Source organism: Aethina tumida, chromosome 4 (genome assembly GCF_024364675.1).
Source record: "Aethina tumida isolate Nest 87 chromosome 4, icAetTumi1.1, whole genome shotgun sequence".
NCBI lineage: Eukaryota > Metazoa > Arthropoda > Insecta > Coleoptera > Nitidulidae > Aethina > Aethina tumida.
The window spans coordinates 18,622,493-18,639,310 of NC_065438.1; the positions used below are offsets into that span (position 1 = coordinate 18,622,493).

Consider the following 16,818-nt stretch of genomic DNA (forward strand, 5'->3'; position numbering starts at 1 on the left):
AAAAAATTGGTAGTTATAGAGACCGCCGATAGAAGTCGTAATGTTTGAATTATGTCTATAGATACATACATATTGCTATAAGTACGTCGGTGACGCGAACGAGGAGATTTCACCCATTCAAAAAGTGTCTAAGGCGCACACTGCGCATGCGCCTGCCATGAGCATGTCGCTGATGCGAACCATAAGATTTTCCCCTACCAAAAAGTGCCTAACGCGTCTAAAGAAGTTGAGCTTCTCGATTGGCCATAGTCCAGATCCAAATCCAATTGAAAACTTATGGAACGACATGAATAAAACACCAAAAACCATTAAATTTAGATGAATTGTTGTTAGTAATTGAAGAATCTGTTATTTCTGCACATTGAACATTTATTTTGTTTATTTTGGCGAAGAATCAATTCAATAGAATAGGATTAGATTGCAAACAATACGCTAGTGATCCCCCAGACAAAAGATTGGACTCTAGATATACTACAAAAACTTTGAAACACAGTGGAAGAAACGTTATGGTTAGGGGTCCTTTTCTTGGCATGATATAGGACCATTACAGAAAATTATAAGTAAAATGAACCGTTCCTGTATAGTGATATCATGAGAGATGTAATGGAATCATTTACCAACAATCAATTACAAGTTATATGAATTTTAATACATGATAATGATCCGAAGCATGAGTCAAAGTTGTTTAAAAGATAATCATTTTGAGATTCTCGATTGGCCAGCACAAAGTCCAGATCTAAATTCAACTGAAAATATGCGAAACGACTTAAAGTCTTGATTAAAACATCAAAAAATCAAATTTAAATGAATTCTAGTTATTAATGGAAGAGTCATGGCATTAAATTTTAAATTATTTTGATTTAGGTACAAAATGAATAATTTTAGAAAGAATATAGTGTAATAATTTATATAAAATATTTTGATTGTGTTTAGATGTGTACATTTCCTAATTAACATTACATGGTAACATGATGCTTTTCTACCAGAAAAGGACCTGAATGTCCAAAAAATCTTGCACACTTATTTTTAAAGAATGATTTATATCTAATTTTCTTAATACTTTATTCAAACAGATTTTTTTTATCTGACCACTTATTTTTAAAAGGTTCTAGTATTTCTTTTCTTATGTAATAATTTTATACAAATCATCTATAGTAACCGGTTTATAATTTAAAATCGTAATGGACAGATTCTAGATGCAATTACTGTAATACATACAATAGTGTACTCTAATAAAATCTTCAATAACATTCATGACATAAGGATGAAAGAAATAAAAAAACAATTAAGTTTAAATTTAATAACTTTATTGGTATGGTTCCTGTACAATCCTATTCTGTGCATACAGAATACTGATAACCATATTATAAGCAAGAAGCAAATAAAATAATAATAAATTTAATAATAATTATATTCAAATATAATACATGATTTCATTCTTATGATGTTAGTATCCTCAATTAAAATTCTGTACAACCACCTTACTACATTGTACATCTATTAAATAATATATACGATTGTAAAATGTATTACATAGACCAATTTGGCACCCTGATAATAAACACTGCACGTGCCCAATTGGAACCGAACTGAGTATTAGCATTCCCTTATATAAAAATTACTTAGTAAGCTTACTTGATTTGATAGCCTAGTTAAAAAGTCTCTAAACCATAAACTTTCAATCAATATGTCCAAAAATTAATATAATACAATAATTAATCAAAGATGCCAAATCAGTCTTGCGCACACTTTATATTTTAAAAATATTTTATGGTTCTGTGTGTGAGAACAGCACTTAAATTACATTACACTTCAGACAACTATCGATAGTTGCATTGAATTGGGACCAGCAAAAGACACTAAGTTGTTGTCGTAAGTATATATAAATTTAAGTAGATGCATGACAATTGATCAATCAATGAGCATATCAATTCAATATAAAAAGAAACGTGTTCTTTCTAAAAATTATACATCAGTCATGCACCTGTTTTGATAAAAGTAAGTTTCAAAACAGAATGAAACAGGACTATCTTCTATATGTATATATATTATTAAAATAACTTAATATAGTTTTTTTGTTATGAAACATACCTTTCCTGGAAACGACACTAATAAAATACACATATATTTTCCTTTCAATTTACACTTTTGGTAGAATTTTTTTTGGATAAGTATACATTGAAAGTGCTACATTTTAAGATTGATGACGTTCATACAAAATAGTGGACTAAATAACAATAATTGCACTTTAAAGTGAATAAAAGATTGAAAATTAAAAACGTATAGTGCACTATCATCAATCCAAATGTGTTTATTACTTTACCCACACTGTCAGTTGTGAACGAAGGCTAATTTAAAAATAGGTACATTTATCACAAATTTCCATACGGATAAAAACAAAATAAAATCATCGGGAGGGGGACGAAGGAGTTTATTTTTTTTTGTTTTGTTTTCGGGACAGCGTTTACTAATGCAATAATAACCGCTGGTGCCTCGCTGGAGGAGGGATGGTGGCAAACGTATTATACTAACGTACCAAAACGCGTGACAGTGTTTCTTTAGTTATTAAATGGTTAGGTAAAGAGAGATGGCTCTTATTACACGTAGATATCACTAGAGTGTCATAGCACAGTCCAATTCATTGTTAATATTAACACCGGCCCAGATACTTGTGGGCCATCACTTGCAACAGTTACCCGCGGCTTTGGCGCCCGTGTCGCCCTCCGCCAGCCGTCTGCCCTGGCCGCTGTTGCCCTGGCCCGTGGTTTGTTCGTTTTTCGGTAGTTTGTTTGCTGAAAACATATTTTAATTAATTATTATATACCACATTACAATTTTTAATATTACAAAATTTGGGCAAACATTTTTATGACACTTTTTATATAACTTTTATAAGTTCACACTGAGTCCGACAATGAGAAAACCTTTTTGTTCCCACGTATTGCATTATAAATAAGTGGTACTTGAAGAACAATTGTTTATATTCACGTTGCGTTACATTTTCTTCCAGGTTTACTTCTTTTAAATCGACTGAACCTCAAATGTAATGTGTTTAAATTAAATATTATAAATCAGATATAAAAATTTCAGGAAATGAATAAAGGATAACAAAGAGTTCTTCTAGATTTACACTTTTGAAATCGACTGATTTTAATAAAAATATTCAAATTAAATAATATTACAAAACATTATAATAATATTATAGAACAAGGCACTGAACAACGTATTAAATAAATGATACTTAAAAGATAATTATTTAAATTCAACCTGCCCAACAGGTTTTTCTAGTTTTACTTCTTTAAAATCGACTGAACTTCGATTTTAATAAAAATATTCCAGCTAAATATTATTATAAAACTGATATAAAAAGACAAGAAACTGAATGATGTTATAAATAAATGGTACTTAAAGGATAATTCTTTAAATTTAAGCTGCCCAATAAGTTCTTTTAGTTTTACTTTTTTGAAATCGACTGAACTTCAATTTTACTAAAATATTCAAACTAAATATTATCATAAAACTGATATAGAAAGACAATGAGCTGAATGATGTTATAAATAAATGGTACTTCAAGGATAATTATTTAAATTCAAGCTGTCTAACAAGTTCTTCCAGTTTTACTTCTTTAAAATCATCTGAACTTCGATTTTAACAAAAACATTCAAGTTAAATAATATTGTAAAACTGAAAAAAAAGGCCAAGGAACTGAATGATGTTATAAGTAAATGGTACTTCAAGGATAATTATTTAAATTCAAGTTGTCCAACAAATTCTTCTAGTTTTACTTTTTTAAAATCGTCTGAACTTCGATTTTAATAAATACATTCAAGTTAAATAAAATTGTAAATCTGATATAAAATGACAAGGAACTGAATGATGTTATAAATAAATGGTACTTCAAGGATATTTATTTAAATTTAAGTTGTTCAACAAGTTCTTCTGGTTTTACTTTTTTAAAATCGTCTGGACTTCGATTTTAACAAAAATATTTAAGTTAAATAATATTGTAAAATTGATATAAGTTAAATAATATTGTAAAACTGATATAAAATAACAAGGAACTGAATGATGTTATAAATAAATGGTACTTCAAGGATAATTATTTAAATTCAAGTTGTCCAACAAGTTCTTCTAGTTTTACTTCTTTAAAATCGTCTGGAATTCGATTTTAACAAAAATATTCAAGTTAAATAATATTGTAAAATTGATATATAAAATGACATGAAACTGAATGATGTTATAAATAATGGTGCTTAAAGGATAATTATTTAAATTCAAGTTGCTCAACAAGTTCTTCTAGTTTTGCTTCTTTAAATCAACTGGAATTCGATGGTAATAAAAATTGTCAAGATAAGTAATATTATAAAACAGATATAACATAAGTACATCGTATTTAATGATATAATAATTCAAATTACACATTTTTTATAGTTTTACTTGTCTATAATCAATTGTTATAATATGCAAGATATAAATATCTAAAAAACAAGGAAAAACCTCTAAAATTTGTATAAAAAAATAATATTATCTCGAGCCGTCTACTCCTCGCGATAAACAGAGATCGCCAGTGTCAAACAAACACCAGTACAGTACTAATCAATTGATCTTGACCCATTCTAACAAATCATTACTTGACTTTGTCAAAGTGATCACAATGTATTTTCGTTAAATGCACTAGACAGTTTTCAGTCGTGCGTTTCTTATTGCATTATAAACTACGTAAATTGTATAATCTTGTTACTATCTAAAAATACACTGTCGTCTTTTGACGTAAATTCTTACGAATCATTTCTTATTTTTGAGTCAATATAAAAGGGTCGGAAAACTTCTTTGTTTGACAACATTTAGATAAAGATACTTGTCTGAATGCATAAAATAAACACTAATAAAACGCATTCAAGTAGAGAAAAATATACGTTTCACTCGTTAAAATGAAATTTCTCGCAGGTCAATAGCTGCGACTCATTTGCGCCTCCGCCCAAGTGGAATCTTTATGCAAAAAACACCCTTCAATTAAATTAATTCAATTCTAACGTGGGAGCTTCTCCGACGAAACTCACCTATCGCCTGGAAAATGTCGTTGACGTTCATCGCCGTTTTGGCGGACGTCTCCATGAACAACAGTCCGTTTTCTTCGGCGTAGGTCTGAGCCTCCTCGTACTCGACCATCCGCTTGTTCGCCAGGTCCTGCTTGTTGCCAGCCAAGGCGATGACGATCGCCGGGCTCGCCTGACGCTGCAGCTCCTTCACCCACGACTTCGCTCTGCCGAACGTGTCCTGGTTCGTGATGTCGTAGACGACGATGGCCGCCTGGGCGCCGCGGTAGTACATCGGCGCCAAACTATGATACCTGGACACACCAATTCAAAATTACAATTCACGAAATTGCAACGTTCAACAAACGGAACAATGAACAATTAAATTATTGGCGGGTCAAAAACTGACCGATGCGATATTGCGGGATTTATGGGTTTGTTGAATCTTTGGCCGCCGTATCGGTCTTCGACAAAACAAAGCTTGTTTATTCGTGTGGAATATTTCGTGAAGGTTTTTTTCTCTGTGACAGTTTATGGATTATTTACAGTTCCTTAAACGAGACAGAAATAGGAAGTAACGTTTGGAACCAGGAAATGGACAATGACAAATGACATTGGGGACACTATTTTGTTCGTCTTAATAGTTGGTTAAAAAAATGATCGAGACAGTGATAAACAAGCTACTATCAACTAGTTAAGTAATATTCAAAAACAGAAAAATGTTTTGTAGTTAATTATGTTAAAAAAATAAAATATTCAATATTTATAAAAAGAATGTGTTAATTATCAAAAAAGTATCTAAAATAATTATCAATTTTAAAGACAATCAAAACAAGTTCACTCATTTTATAGAAATATTAAAGAATTAATTAAGTTATAAGATAAAAAATAATTATGAAAATAACTTTTAAAATTCCTTTTTACAGATTATATATCAGTTCCATCAATAAAACTTATTCAAAAGATAAAAAAGCGATATAATAAATTTTGAACTGGATTTAGTTAAAAATTAGGATCTAAAAAATTCGATATTTATAACAAATAAGGGTATTTATAAAAAGAATGGGATATTTATCAATAATTCTTAATTGTCCAGATAATTTCATTAAATTTTTAATATATTCGACCGTATTTTATAATAATTTATGGATACTTTTAGACAAATTTGGGAGGAATCCAAACCCTCCTTTTTCAATTTTGATTTAATTATCAATTGAAAATAAACAAAGTATACAAATTATAACAATTAATTTTAAAATAAATATAGGTTAATTATCAATAATTGTTAATGTCCAGATAATTTTCAATTTTTTATTACATTCAGGACTATTTTATAAGAATCTATGAACATTTTAGGCAAATTTGGGAGGAATCTAAACCTTCCTTTTTCAATTTTGATATAATTATCAGTTAACAAAATATAAAAATTATGACAATTATCAGTGATTTTAATCAACAAATTCTGGTCCAAAATAGAAAATAATATTTTTTAAAATAAATATGGTTAATTATCAATTTGTTAATTAATTTTAAATATTTTATTATATTCAGGACTATTTTACAAGAATCTATGAGCATTTTAGACAAATTTGGGAGAAATCCAAACCTTCCTTTTTCAATTTTGTATTAACTATCAATTGATAATTAACAAAGTATAAAAATTATGACAATTATCAGTTAAAAATATAGGTTAATTATCAATAATTGTTAATTGTCCAGATAATTTTCAATTTTTTAATATATTCAAGGACCATTTTATAAAAGTATAAATATTATTAATCCCAGTTGAAAATAGAAAACATCAATTCTTTTAATATATATATATATATTATCAATAATTTTTAATTGTCCATATAATGTCCAATGTTTAATATATTCAAAACTATTTTTTAACAAATATGTGGAATTTTCTAACAATCTCAAGTTCTTGAGCAATTTTGATATAATTATCAATTGGTAGGTATCAAAGTATAAATATGACGATAATTATTAGTGATTATATTCACTGTTTGAAAGTAGCAAACAACAATTTTTTTTAATAATACTCTTGAAATATCCTTAAGTTTGGCTATTTCTGTGTGTCCAGAAATAATAACGCAATAAAGATAAGCACCAGACAGTAAGTTTTTGTAAAAGCAACCGAATCCATAGAGTCCTTACGAAACTTCGCAAATAAAAACCATAACTGAAATAGACAACAAAGCCACACATTCCCATTACCATAAAAACGCCAAACCACAACCGACCAATACAAACAGGGGAGATTTAAAGTGGAAGACATATATGTACCTTTCTTGTCCCGCGGTGTCCCATATCTCGAACTTGACCGTCGTGTCGTCCAAACAGATGGTCTGTGTGAGGAAGGCGGCGCCGATCGTGCTCTCCTGGTATTCGTGGAACTGGCCCTTGACGAAACGCAGCACAAGACTCGACTTGCCGACGGCGCTCTCGCCCAACAATACCAGCTTGAACTGGCAAATCTTGCCCTGGGTCGAACCGTTAGGTCTCTGCGCTTGGCCAGCTCGGTTTGCCATTTTCTCTTACTGCAACCAAACAAAATTACATCTCTTCCCAATTTACTTTACGTTTGTGACAATAATTTTAAAATTCACCGGCAATTTACGTACGTTTCCAACGAAATTCCTGCGTCCGAAACGAATGTTTGTCGAGTAAATTTGCAATACTGATATGCAGTATTGGGTTACGATCAATTTATGAGACATGGGAACACTGATACAAACGGAACGATAACCCCTACACAAAACGAAACATCCATGTTTACTATTCGCAACTAAAATAATAAACTGGGTACATGGCAACCGTCGAATTTGCAATGTGACTCATATAAGTTTCGTGCAGGTATTAAACAACAATTTATCGGTTCATTCATCATTAACCCAGGCCAGACATTCCTGCATAAATTACTCCCTTTGTAAATATCAATCACTGTTTAATTACGTCACGGTTGTTGTTCGATTCAATATTGCATTCGGAGATTTACGGTCAGATGTAGCGCATTGAAAGGGCCTTTTTATTCGTACGAACCAATATCAATTATGAAGAACGGACCGATGTCGTGCCTTTTATCGATTGCCCTCTTATATGATCCGCTGGTAAATATTTACTTTTGCCGATTTAATCTGCGGGCGTGCGTAATGCAATAATAACTTTGTGTACCGAGAGCGTAAAAAGGAAAAGACTGGGCCAATTTTCCAATGAAAAAAGTCGGACGGGTCACCGTTTCAAAGTGGACGGTTTAATTCTAAAATTATTTTGATTGTTTTAGAGATTTGGCCTAATTGGAATAGATAAAAGATAAAGAATAATTTAAATAACATTAAAATGGCCTTTGTTATAAATTATAATCTGTATCACTAATAAATTGAGACGTAAAATATAACATATTTAGAATGAATACGGTTTTTTAATTATCAAAAATAAATAATTATCCAAATAATTATAATAAATTCAAAACTGTTTTGTTTATTTTAGAAAGATACTATATAGTTAAAGATATTATAAGATAAAAAATATATTTATATTATTTTCTTATTGACAATTAGAATCTAAATTAATTACCTAACTAGGTTAAATTATAATTACTTAGATCAGTATCAATTTTAAAAATATTCAAAAATATTTTGCTTCAAGATATTGAATAGTTAAAGATGTTATAAAATAAAAAAATATATTAAATGATTCCTAAATTTTCTTTATTTTATAATCATTCTTTTTAATAAAATTTATTTAAATATAAAATTGAAATAATTAATTTTGTAGATGATTTTGAAATTTTTAAAAAATCAACAGAAAAGATATAATTAATTTTGTACCCGACGTTAATTGAAAATTAAGATCTGATATTTATCAAAAATATCAGTTAATTATGAATAAATGGTAATTATTCAGATAATTATCAATTTTAAAGATATGCAAAAGTAATTTGTTTACTTTAAAGAGATAATAATAATTAAATGTTATAAAATAATAAAAAATAAATAATTCTTAAATTTTCTATATATTATTATTATTTATATTACAAATTATAATCAGTGTTATTAATGAAATTTACTTTAAAAAATCAACAGAAAAGATTTTTATATTATTTTAATCAGTTATTAAGATAATTATCAGTTTTAAAGATATTCAAATGTATTTTGCTTATTTTAAAGAGATATTAAATAATTAAATGTTATAAAATGAAAAATAATTTAAATAATTCTTAAATTTTCTTTATTATAAACTATAATAAGTGTTATTAATGAAATTTATTTAAAAAATCAACAGAAAAATCTTGAATTGAAAATTAACATATAGAAAATCTGATATTTATTAAAAATATCAGTTAATTATTAATATATGATAATTAGCAAGATAATTATCAATTTTAAAGATATTCAAAAGTATTTTCGTCATTTTAAAAAGATACAGTATTGTTAAATATCTTAAAATAAAATAAAAAATAATTTAAATAATTCTTAAATTTCCTTTATTACAAATTACTATCAGTGCTATTAATGAAATTTAATTTAAAAAATCAATAGAAAAGATATAATTAATTTTGTACATGACATTAATTGTAAATTAGAATCTAAAATATCTGATATTTATCAAAAATATCAGTTAATTATTAATAAAAGATAATTATTCAGATGATTATCAATTTTAGAGATATACAAAAGTAATGTGTTTATTTTAAAGAGATAATGTATAATTAAAAGTTATAAAATAAAAAATAATTTTAATAATTCTTAATTGTTTTTATTACAAATTATAATCAGTCTTATTAATGAAATTTATTTCAAAAAATCAACAGAAACGAAACAATTAATTTTGTACATCCTAATTAAAACTTAAGACGTAAAAAATTTGATATTTACTAAAATTATCACTTGATTATCAATAAATGATAATTATCCAGATAATTACCAATTTTAAAGATTTTCAAAAAGTACTTTGCTTATTTTAAAGAGATATTGAATAGTTAAATAAAAATAAAAAAAAATTAAAATAAAATTATAAATTAAAAAGATAATTTAAATAATTTTTATTATAAATTATAATTAAGTCTTATTAATGAAATTTATTTAAAAAATAACAAATTATATAATCAATTTTGTATAGGACTTTAATTGAAAATTAAGATGCAGAAAATCTGATATTTATTAAAAATATCGATAAATAAATGATAATTATCAAGATAATCATTAATTCAAGACATTCAAAAGTATTTTGCTTATTTTAGAGAGATGTTGCTTAATTAAATATAATTTATAAGATAATTAATTGTCTTCTATATACAAGTTAGACAACTTAAATTTTCATCACAAATCATATTTACTCTATATGTCTATAAATACAATTAACTTCATGATTATTATCAAATAATCCTGATCGAAAATAACAAAGATAAATTATTGTACTATTTCCTTTGAAATATCCATAACAACAGCTATTTTGTGTGTCCAAAAATAATAATACAATAAAGATAAGCACCACACAGCAAGTTTTAGTTAAAGCACTCGAAACCATAACGACCTAACAAAACTTCCCCAATAAAAAACTAAAGGGAAATATAAATCCGCATATTCTAATCCATCTCAAAATCAGGCAGGGTCATCGTTCCAAAGCGGTCGGCGGGTCTTAATTAATTCCGAACGGCACGGCGAAACGCATTTAGAAAGTCGCCTTTCGAAACTCATCGGCCTCGTGTAACTTCCTCGAGTTGCGGGACTTCCCGGAACACCAGCAAGTGCCCCGTCTTTCGTTATCTTATCGTTGGAGTGTGGAAAAAATCGATGCGAATTCGAACTCGCTATATATTTACAAACCACTCGACGAGGACCAACATAAATAATTATATTATTAATAAAGTGGTGCATCCGATTACGGCGGCAATGAACCTGTTAGAGAAATTAAAAACGTTCGTGCTAAAAATTTCAATAACGTCGCCGTTGGTAAACATTAATTAGCCTAATAGAATAATTTTGCCAGCGGTAAAGTCCAAGCGTTTATTTGTTGGCGGTGCTGTCACTTGAACTTGATATTAATTATGGAATGATGTTAAAATATCACTACGTAACGGTGGCAAATTATCGGAAACGGAAATGATCGCACGGATTCGGAGAAGAATTGTGAACCGCTGTACATATATCAGTAGTATGTGGTATGTTAATAATTCCACTGATTATATCACAAGTGGATTTGATTACGCAAAATATTTACCACAAAACCATAATTTTCAATTTCGCGAATATTGGATTTGTGAATGTAGTCTAAGTACTATGAATATGTATTACAAAATTTATAATTATATTTATAATACTAATTTTTAATTTATTTATTATTTTTTAATAAAAGGTTTGAGATAAGATAAATAAATCATGTGACTAAATCAAGAGATATTTACTACTGTAATTTTAAACAAATGTTTTAGAAAATTTATAAATTATTTAATTGCCAAAAGTTGCCCCCTTGGGTATGAATATTTTCAACTGTGTTAGTATTAGTTTGTAAATAATTTATATTTATATATGGCATAATAAATATATATTTATTATGTTTTTAATTTATGTAATATTCACATATCACAGATTTAGGAAAAATCAAATCAATAAATCATGAAAGTAGAGCTTAAATATATATTTTAATTATATAAAAACTTTACACCACAGATTCATAATTATTAATTATGTTAATAATGGTTTGCCAATAATTAACTAGAATTTTATTTTTAGTTTTACATTGTTTTAGAAAATGGCAAAAATTTATTGTACTTTTAATTTATGAATTATTCCCATGTCAAAAAATTGTCATTGTTCATTTGATAAACACATAATATGTCACATAAATAAATTAGATTGATATACTTTGATCATAAAAAACCTTTAACATAAATTTATAATTTTCAATTCTGTCAATTTTAATTTGTGAATAATTTAAGTTGATTTAGTTACTGTAATTTTATAAAAATGTTCAATAATATGGTAAAACCTTGCTAAGCTTATAATTTATGAGTTATTCACATGTCATTATTGAAAAATCAAATCTATAAATTATAAAAATTGATTTAAATTATATATTTTGGTTATAGAAAATCTCTACCACTGATTAATAATTTTCAATTCTATTAATAATGATTTGCTAATAATTTACAAGATTTTTATTCCTGTAAATTTATAAATATTTTAGAAAATAAAAAAAATTAATTTACGAATTATTCCCTTATCAAAAATTGTGGTTGATTAACAAAGCTTTAAGATAAGTCACATAAATAAGTCAGAAAAATTAACTTTCATTATATATTTTGATTATAAAAGACCTTAAACATGAATTCATAATAATTTTGTTACTGTATTTTTATAAAAATGTTCAAAAATATGGTAAAAACTTATTAAGCTTATAATTTATGAGTTATTCACTTATCATTGTTGAAAAATCAAATCAAAAAGTAATAAAAATTTTGATTATAGAAAATCTCTACAACTGATTCATAAGTTTCTATCCTATTAATAATGATTTGTTAATAATTTACAAGATTTTTATTCCTGTAATTTTATAAATATTTTAGAAAATGACAAAAATTAATTTAGGAATTATTCCCTTGTCAAAAATTGTCGTTGTTTAACAAAGCTTTAAGGTAAGTCATATAAATAAATTAACTTTCATTATATATTTTGATCATAAAAAAAACCTTAAAGATGAATTTATAATTAATAATGTTTTAGAGAATGGCAAAGGTCTATTATGCTTTTAATTTATTAATTTTTCCTTTGTCACAAGTTGTCGTTGTTTAAGATAAATCACATAAACAGATAGAAGAAAATTAACTTTCATTACATATTTTGATCATAAAAAACTGTTAATCTGTTAACATTAATTTGTGATTAATTTACGATGTTTCTGTTATAGTAAGTTTTTAATAAATGAATTATTTATTTGTGATCGCCATCATAGATTTAAGAACAATTACATCAATAAATCATAAAAATTGAGTTTAATTATATGTTTTGATAATAGAAAATATTTACCATAATTTTCAATTCTCTTAATAGTGATTTGTCAATACTTTACTGGATTTTTATTTCAGTACTTTTATATTTTAGAGAATGCCAAAAATATATTATGAATTATTTTATCTCTTGTCAAAAAAATTGTCGTTGTTGAGCAAAGGTTTAAGATAAGTCACATAAATAAATCAGAAAAAATCACTTTAATTATATAATTTGATTACAAAAAATCTTTATCAAAAATTCATAATTTTCAACCTGTAATTAATTTGGATAATATGGTACAACTGTATTAAGCTTTTAATTAAATTACGTAATTAAATCATAATTTTCAATTCTGTTAATAATGATTCTTTTACGAGGTTTTATTCTTCCAATACTATAAAATTGATTAAAAATATTATAATTTACTATGTTTTTAATTTTTAAATGAATTACTTTTCATAATATGTGTCATTTTTTGTTAGCTCTAAGATAAGTTACATAAATAAATGATAAAAATTCTCTTACCACAAAATTCCCTCAATCCTGTTTAATTAATTGTTAATTTGTGAATGGTTGAATAAATTTTTAACTTTTATAACTTTATAAAAATGTGTTTGAAAATGACATAAATTATGTGGCTGCAATTTTTGAATTACCCACTTGCCAAAAAATTGTCGTTTATCAACGGTTTAAGATAAACTACATAAATAAATCTTTAAAAAATAGGCTATATTTATTTTTTTATTGTTTATAGTATGCGATAAAAATAAATCATAAAAAATGGAATTTAATTATCTTCTAATCTATATCTACATCTTATTTCATACATGGATAAAAAATATAATTTTCAAATTTCATTTATGGCTTACTGGCAAAGAAATGTAAAGACATACAATAATAAGCCAAGTCAAGGATTTTACAAACAACTATGTATTTAGAAACAATTAATCAAATATAACATGTAAGCAAATAGAAAACCAAAATTAACATTCAGACCTTTACTGAACATAAATATTTATTAAAAAAATGTTACAAACAACTATGTGTTTAGAAACAATTAGTCAAATATAACATGTAAGCAAATAGAAAACCAAAATTAACATTTCGACCTTTACTGAACTTAAAAATTTATTCAAAAAATGTTGTAAAACGTAAAATGAAGAAAGTATAACACAATTTTAATAATTTTACAAAGACATAATGAAATAAGTCAATTACAAATATATTAATTAGTTTTATTCAGTAATTACAAAAGTACAGTGAGCTTAATTTACATAAAATAATTCAAAAAATGTAAAATCAACAAAACTGATGAATTGTAAGTCTATTTTGTAGTACTCATAAATCTATTCAAACGTTTTACAGTAGATAGAACTACGAATGAACATATTTTTTAATCTGAGGAAATACTAATAACATATCTAACATATGACTCAATTTACTAATGTATGAGCCTAATGAAACAGCAACGACTTCGTAGCAACATTTTTTTAACGTGTCCGTAGACATAAGCCGTGATTATTGATTTTATGGCAAATGGCAACAATTTAAATGTCGTTATTTAAGAAAAAATTCATTTTTATTATTCCTTTTTCATTACACCAATTCATAATTTTCAGTTTGTGACTAATTTATCCAGTTTATATTGCAATAATTTCATAAAAATGTTTAGAATATGGTAAAATTTTATTAAAAATTTAACATAAATGACATAATTAAATGATAATTTTCAATTCTGTTCATAATGGTCAGTTTAGGAGGTTGTTAATGCTGCGATTGTAAAAATTTGTTGCAGAAAATGGCATAATTTATTACATTTTTAATTTTTATATTAATTACTTGTCAAAAAGTATGTAATTATATGTTGAATTTAAGATAAGTTAATTAAATAAATAATAAAAATTGAACTTAATTACAGATTTTAATTCCACAAAGACTTTAACCACAAACTCATGACTCCTAATTATGTTAACATTAATTCCTTTAATTTTATAGAAATGTTTTAGAAAGTGGCATTGTTTATTTAGTGTGGTTTTAATTTTTGAATAACTCACTTCATTTTCAAAAAGTAGGCTAATTTTTTTATTACACAATATCATTCCAATTCAAATATTAATATTATTCATTTGGTTATTGTTTACAGTAAACGATAAAAATAAATCATAAAAATTGGAATTCAATTATATCTTCTAATCTATAAATGTCAAAGAGTTATTTTATACATGCATAAAATATATAATTTTCAAATTTTATTTATGGCTCACTAACAAAGAAATTTAAAAACATACAATAATAAGCAAAGTCAAGGATTTTACAAACAATCATGTATTTAGATACAATTAAAACAGATACTTGTTTAACCATTGTTACGTCATTTATAACAAGTAAGCAAATAGAAAACCCAAATTAACATTCCGACCTTTACTGAACTTAAATATTTGTCAAAAAAATGTTGTAAAACGTAAAATAAAGAAAATATTACCCAAATTTAATAAATTTACAAAAACATAATGAAATAAACCATATATAAATTAGTTTAATTCAGTGATTTCAAAAGTACTGAGTTTAATTCACATGACAGACATAAAATAATTCAAAAAATGGAAAATCAATAAAACTGGTGAATTGTAGGTACATTTTCTAGTACCCATAACTTTTTAAAACCTATTCAAATGTTGCACAGTAGATAGGTATATGAATGAACAGTTTTTTAATCTGAGGAAATACTAACAACATATCTAACACATGACTCAATTTGACGAATCTATTAACTCCATAAAACATCGTAGCAACATTTTTTTAAAGTTTCCGTACACATAAGCCGTGATTATTGATTTTATAAAACGATTAAACAACCGTGTTACCTCAATAAATATTGTTAACCATGAAACCACGACTGTATCGCGGCTGTATTAATAACTGCACAACAGTGCACCCGTATCGGGCTGCATTGGACCCCGAAATCAATTAAAATTCTTTCACACACACCGTCTCCTTGTCGTCGCTCTTTTTTTGTTTAATTCACGCGTACGTGCTGTAGGAACACTCGCTGCATTGATTGTCGCACATAAAAAGCACAATTTTACTGCCGCCCGGTCCGTAAATAAACACCTATCATTGTCCGTAATTCGAAGTTAAACAACACCAGACCATCATTATTTACAAGTCGTCGAGGAGTCGCGCATTATCGCGGATCAACATTTCTTTATCAACGGACGGGGGGGAGACTGCGGCCGCGGCACCGATTGCGTTGAGTGCGCGGGGCGGAATAGAGAAATCGCCCAGACTAATCGTCGTGTCCCAATAACAAAGAAAAAGGGGGGCGTAAAAACGCGAATACTCCGGTGCCCGTCCGTCCAAGGACGGGGACGAACGTTAAAAATCAGCTGACCGAATAAATCGCACCGTTTTCCTCCCGTACGATTGATTTCGATCAACAGGTTCGGTGGGATTTTTTCGCTCGCTCATAAAACATGAAAATTGTATTGTGGGAATTGTGACGCATTTGTGGCGATAAAAAAAACACCGAAACCGTCTAACCTACCTTGTTATGCTTGTATTCTAACTCCTAGTTACGAGATCAACTTTCACAAATATGATTTTCACGTTCTTTCGACATAAAAACACCTTAATAACTTATTGTTTTTCTGACGATAGCACCAATTTAACAATGAATAAAATTAACGGGGACAAAATGACAGCTACACAATCAGACGCTGCCAACCTCAGTGAGCGAAACTCACCAGCTAGATTGGCCACATCACGATTTATTTTCGGCCTAAATGCGA

At 27.1% G+C, this 16,818-nt stretch overlaps 1 protein-coding gene across 2 annotated transcripts; it reads right to left on the reverse strand.

Moving 5' to 3' along the window:
- Window positions 1–1,285: 1,285 nt before the first annotated feature.
- LOC109601879 (ras-related protein Rab-5B) lies at window positions 1,286–16,753 on the reverse strand. Of its 2 annotated transcripts, none has more exons than XM_020018174.2 (4): window positions 16,575–16,753; window positions 7,326–7,579; window positions 5,061–5,350; window positions 1,286–2,792 (listed from the first exon to the last, which is right to left on the reverse strand). In XM_020018174.2, the coding sequence occupies exons 2-4, from the start codon at window positions 7,568–7,570 to the stop codon at window positions 2,680–2,682; spliced, it is 648 nt and encodes a 215-aa protein (XP_019873733.1). In that variant the 5' UTR covers window positions 7,571–7,579; window positions 16,575–16,753; the 3' UTR covers window positions 1,286–2,679. The 2 variants fall into 2 exon arrangements, with proteins under 2 accessions (XP_019873733.1, XP_019873734.1); XM_020018175.2 differs by lacking the exon at window positions 16,575–16,753 and adding an exon at window positions 15,895–16,288.
- Window positions 16,754–16,818: the final 65 nt, after the last annotated feature.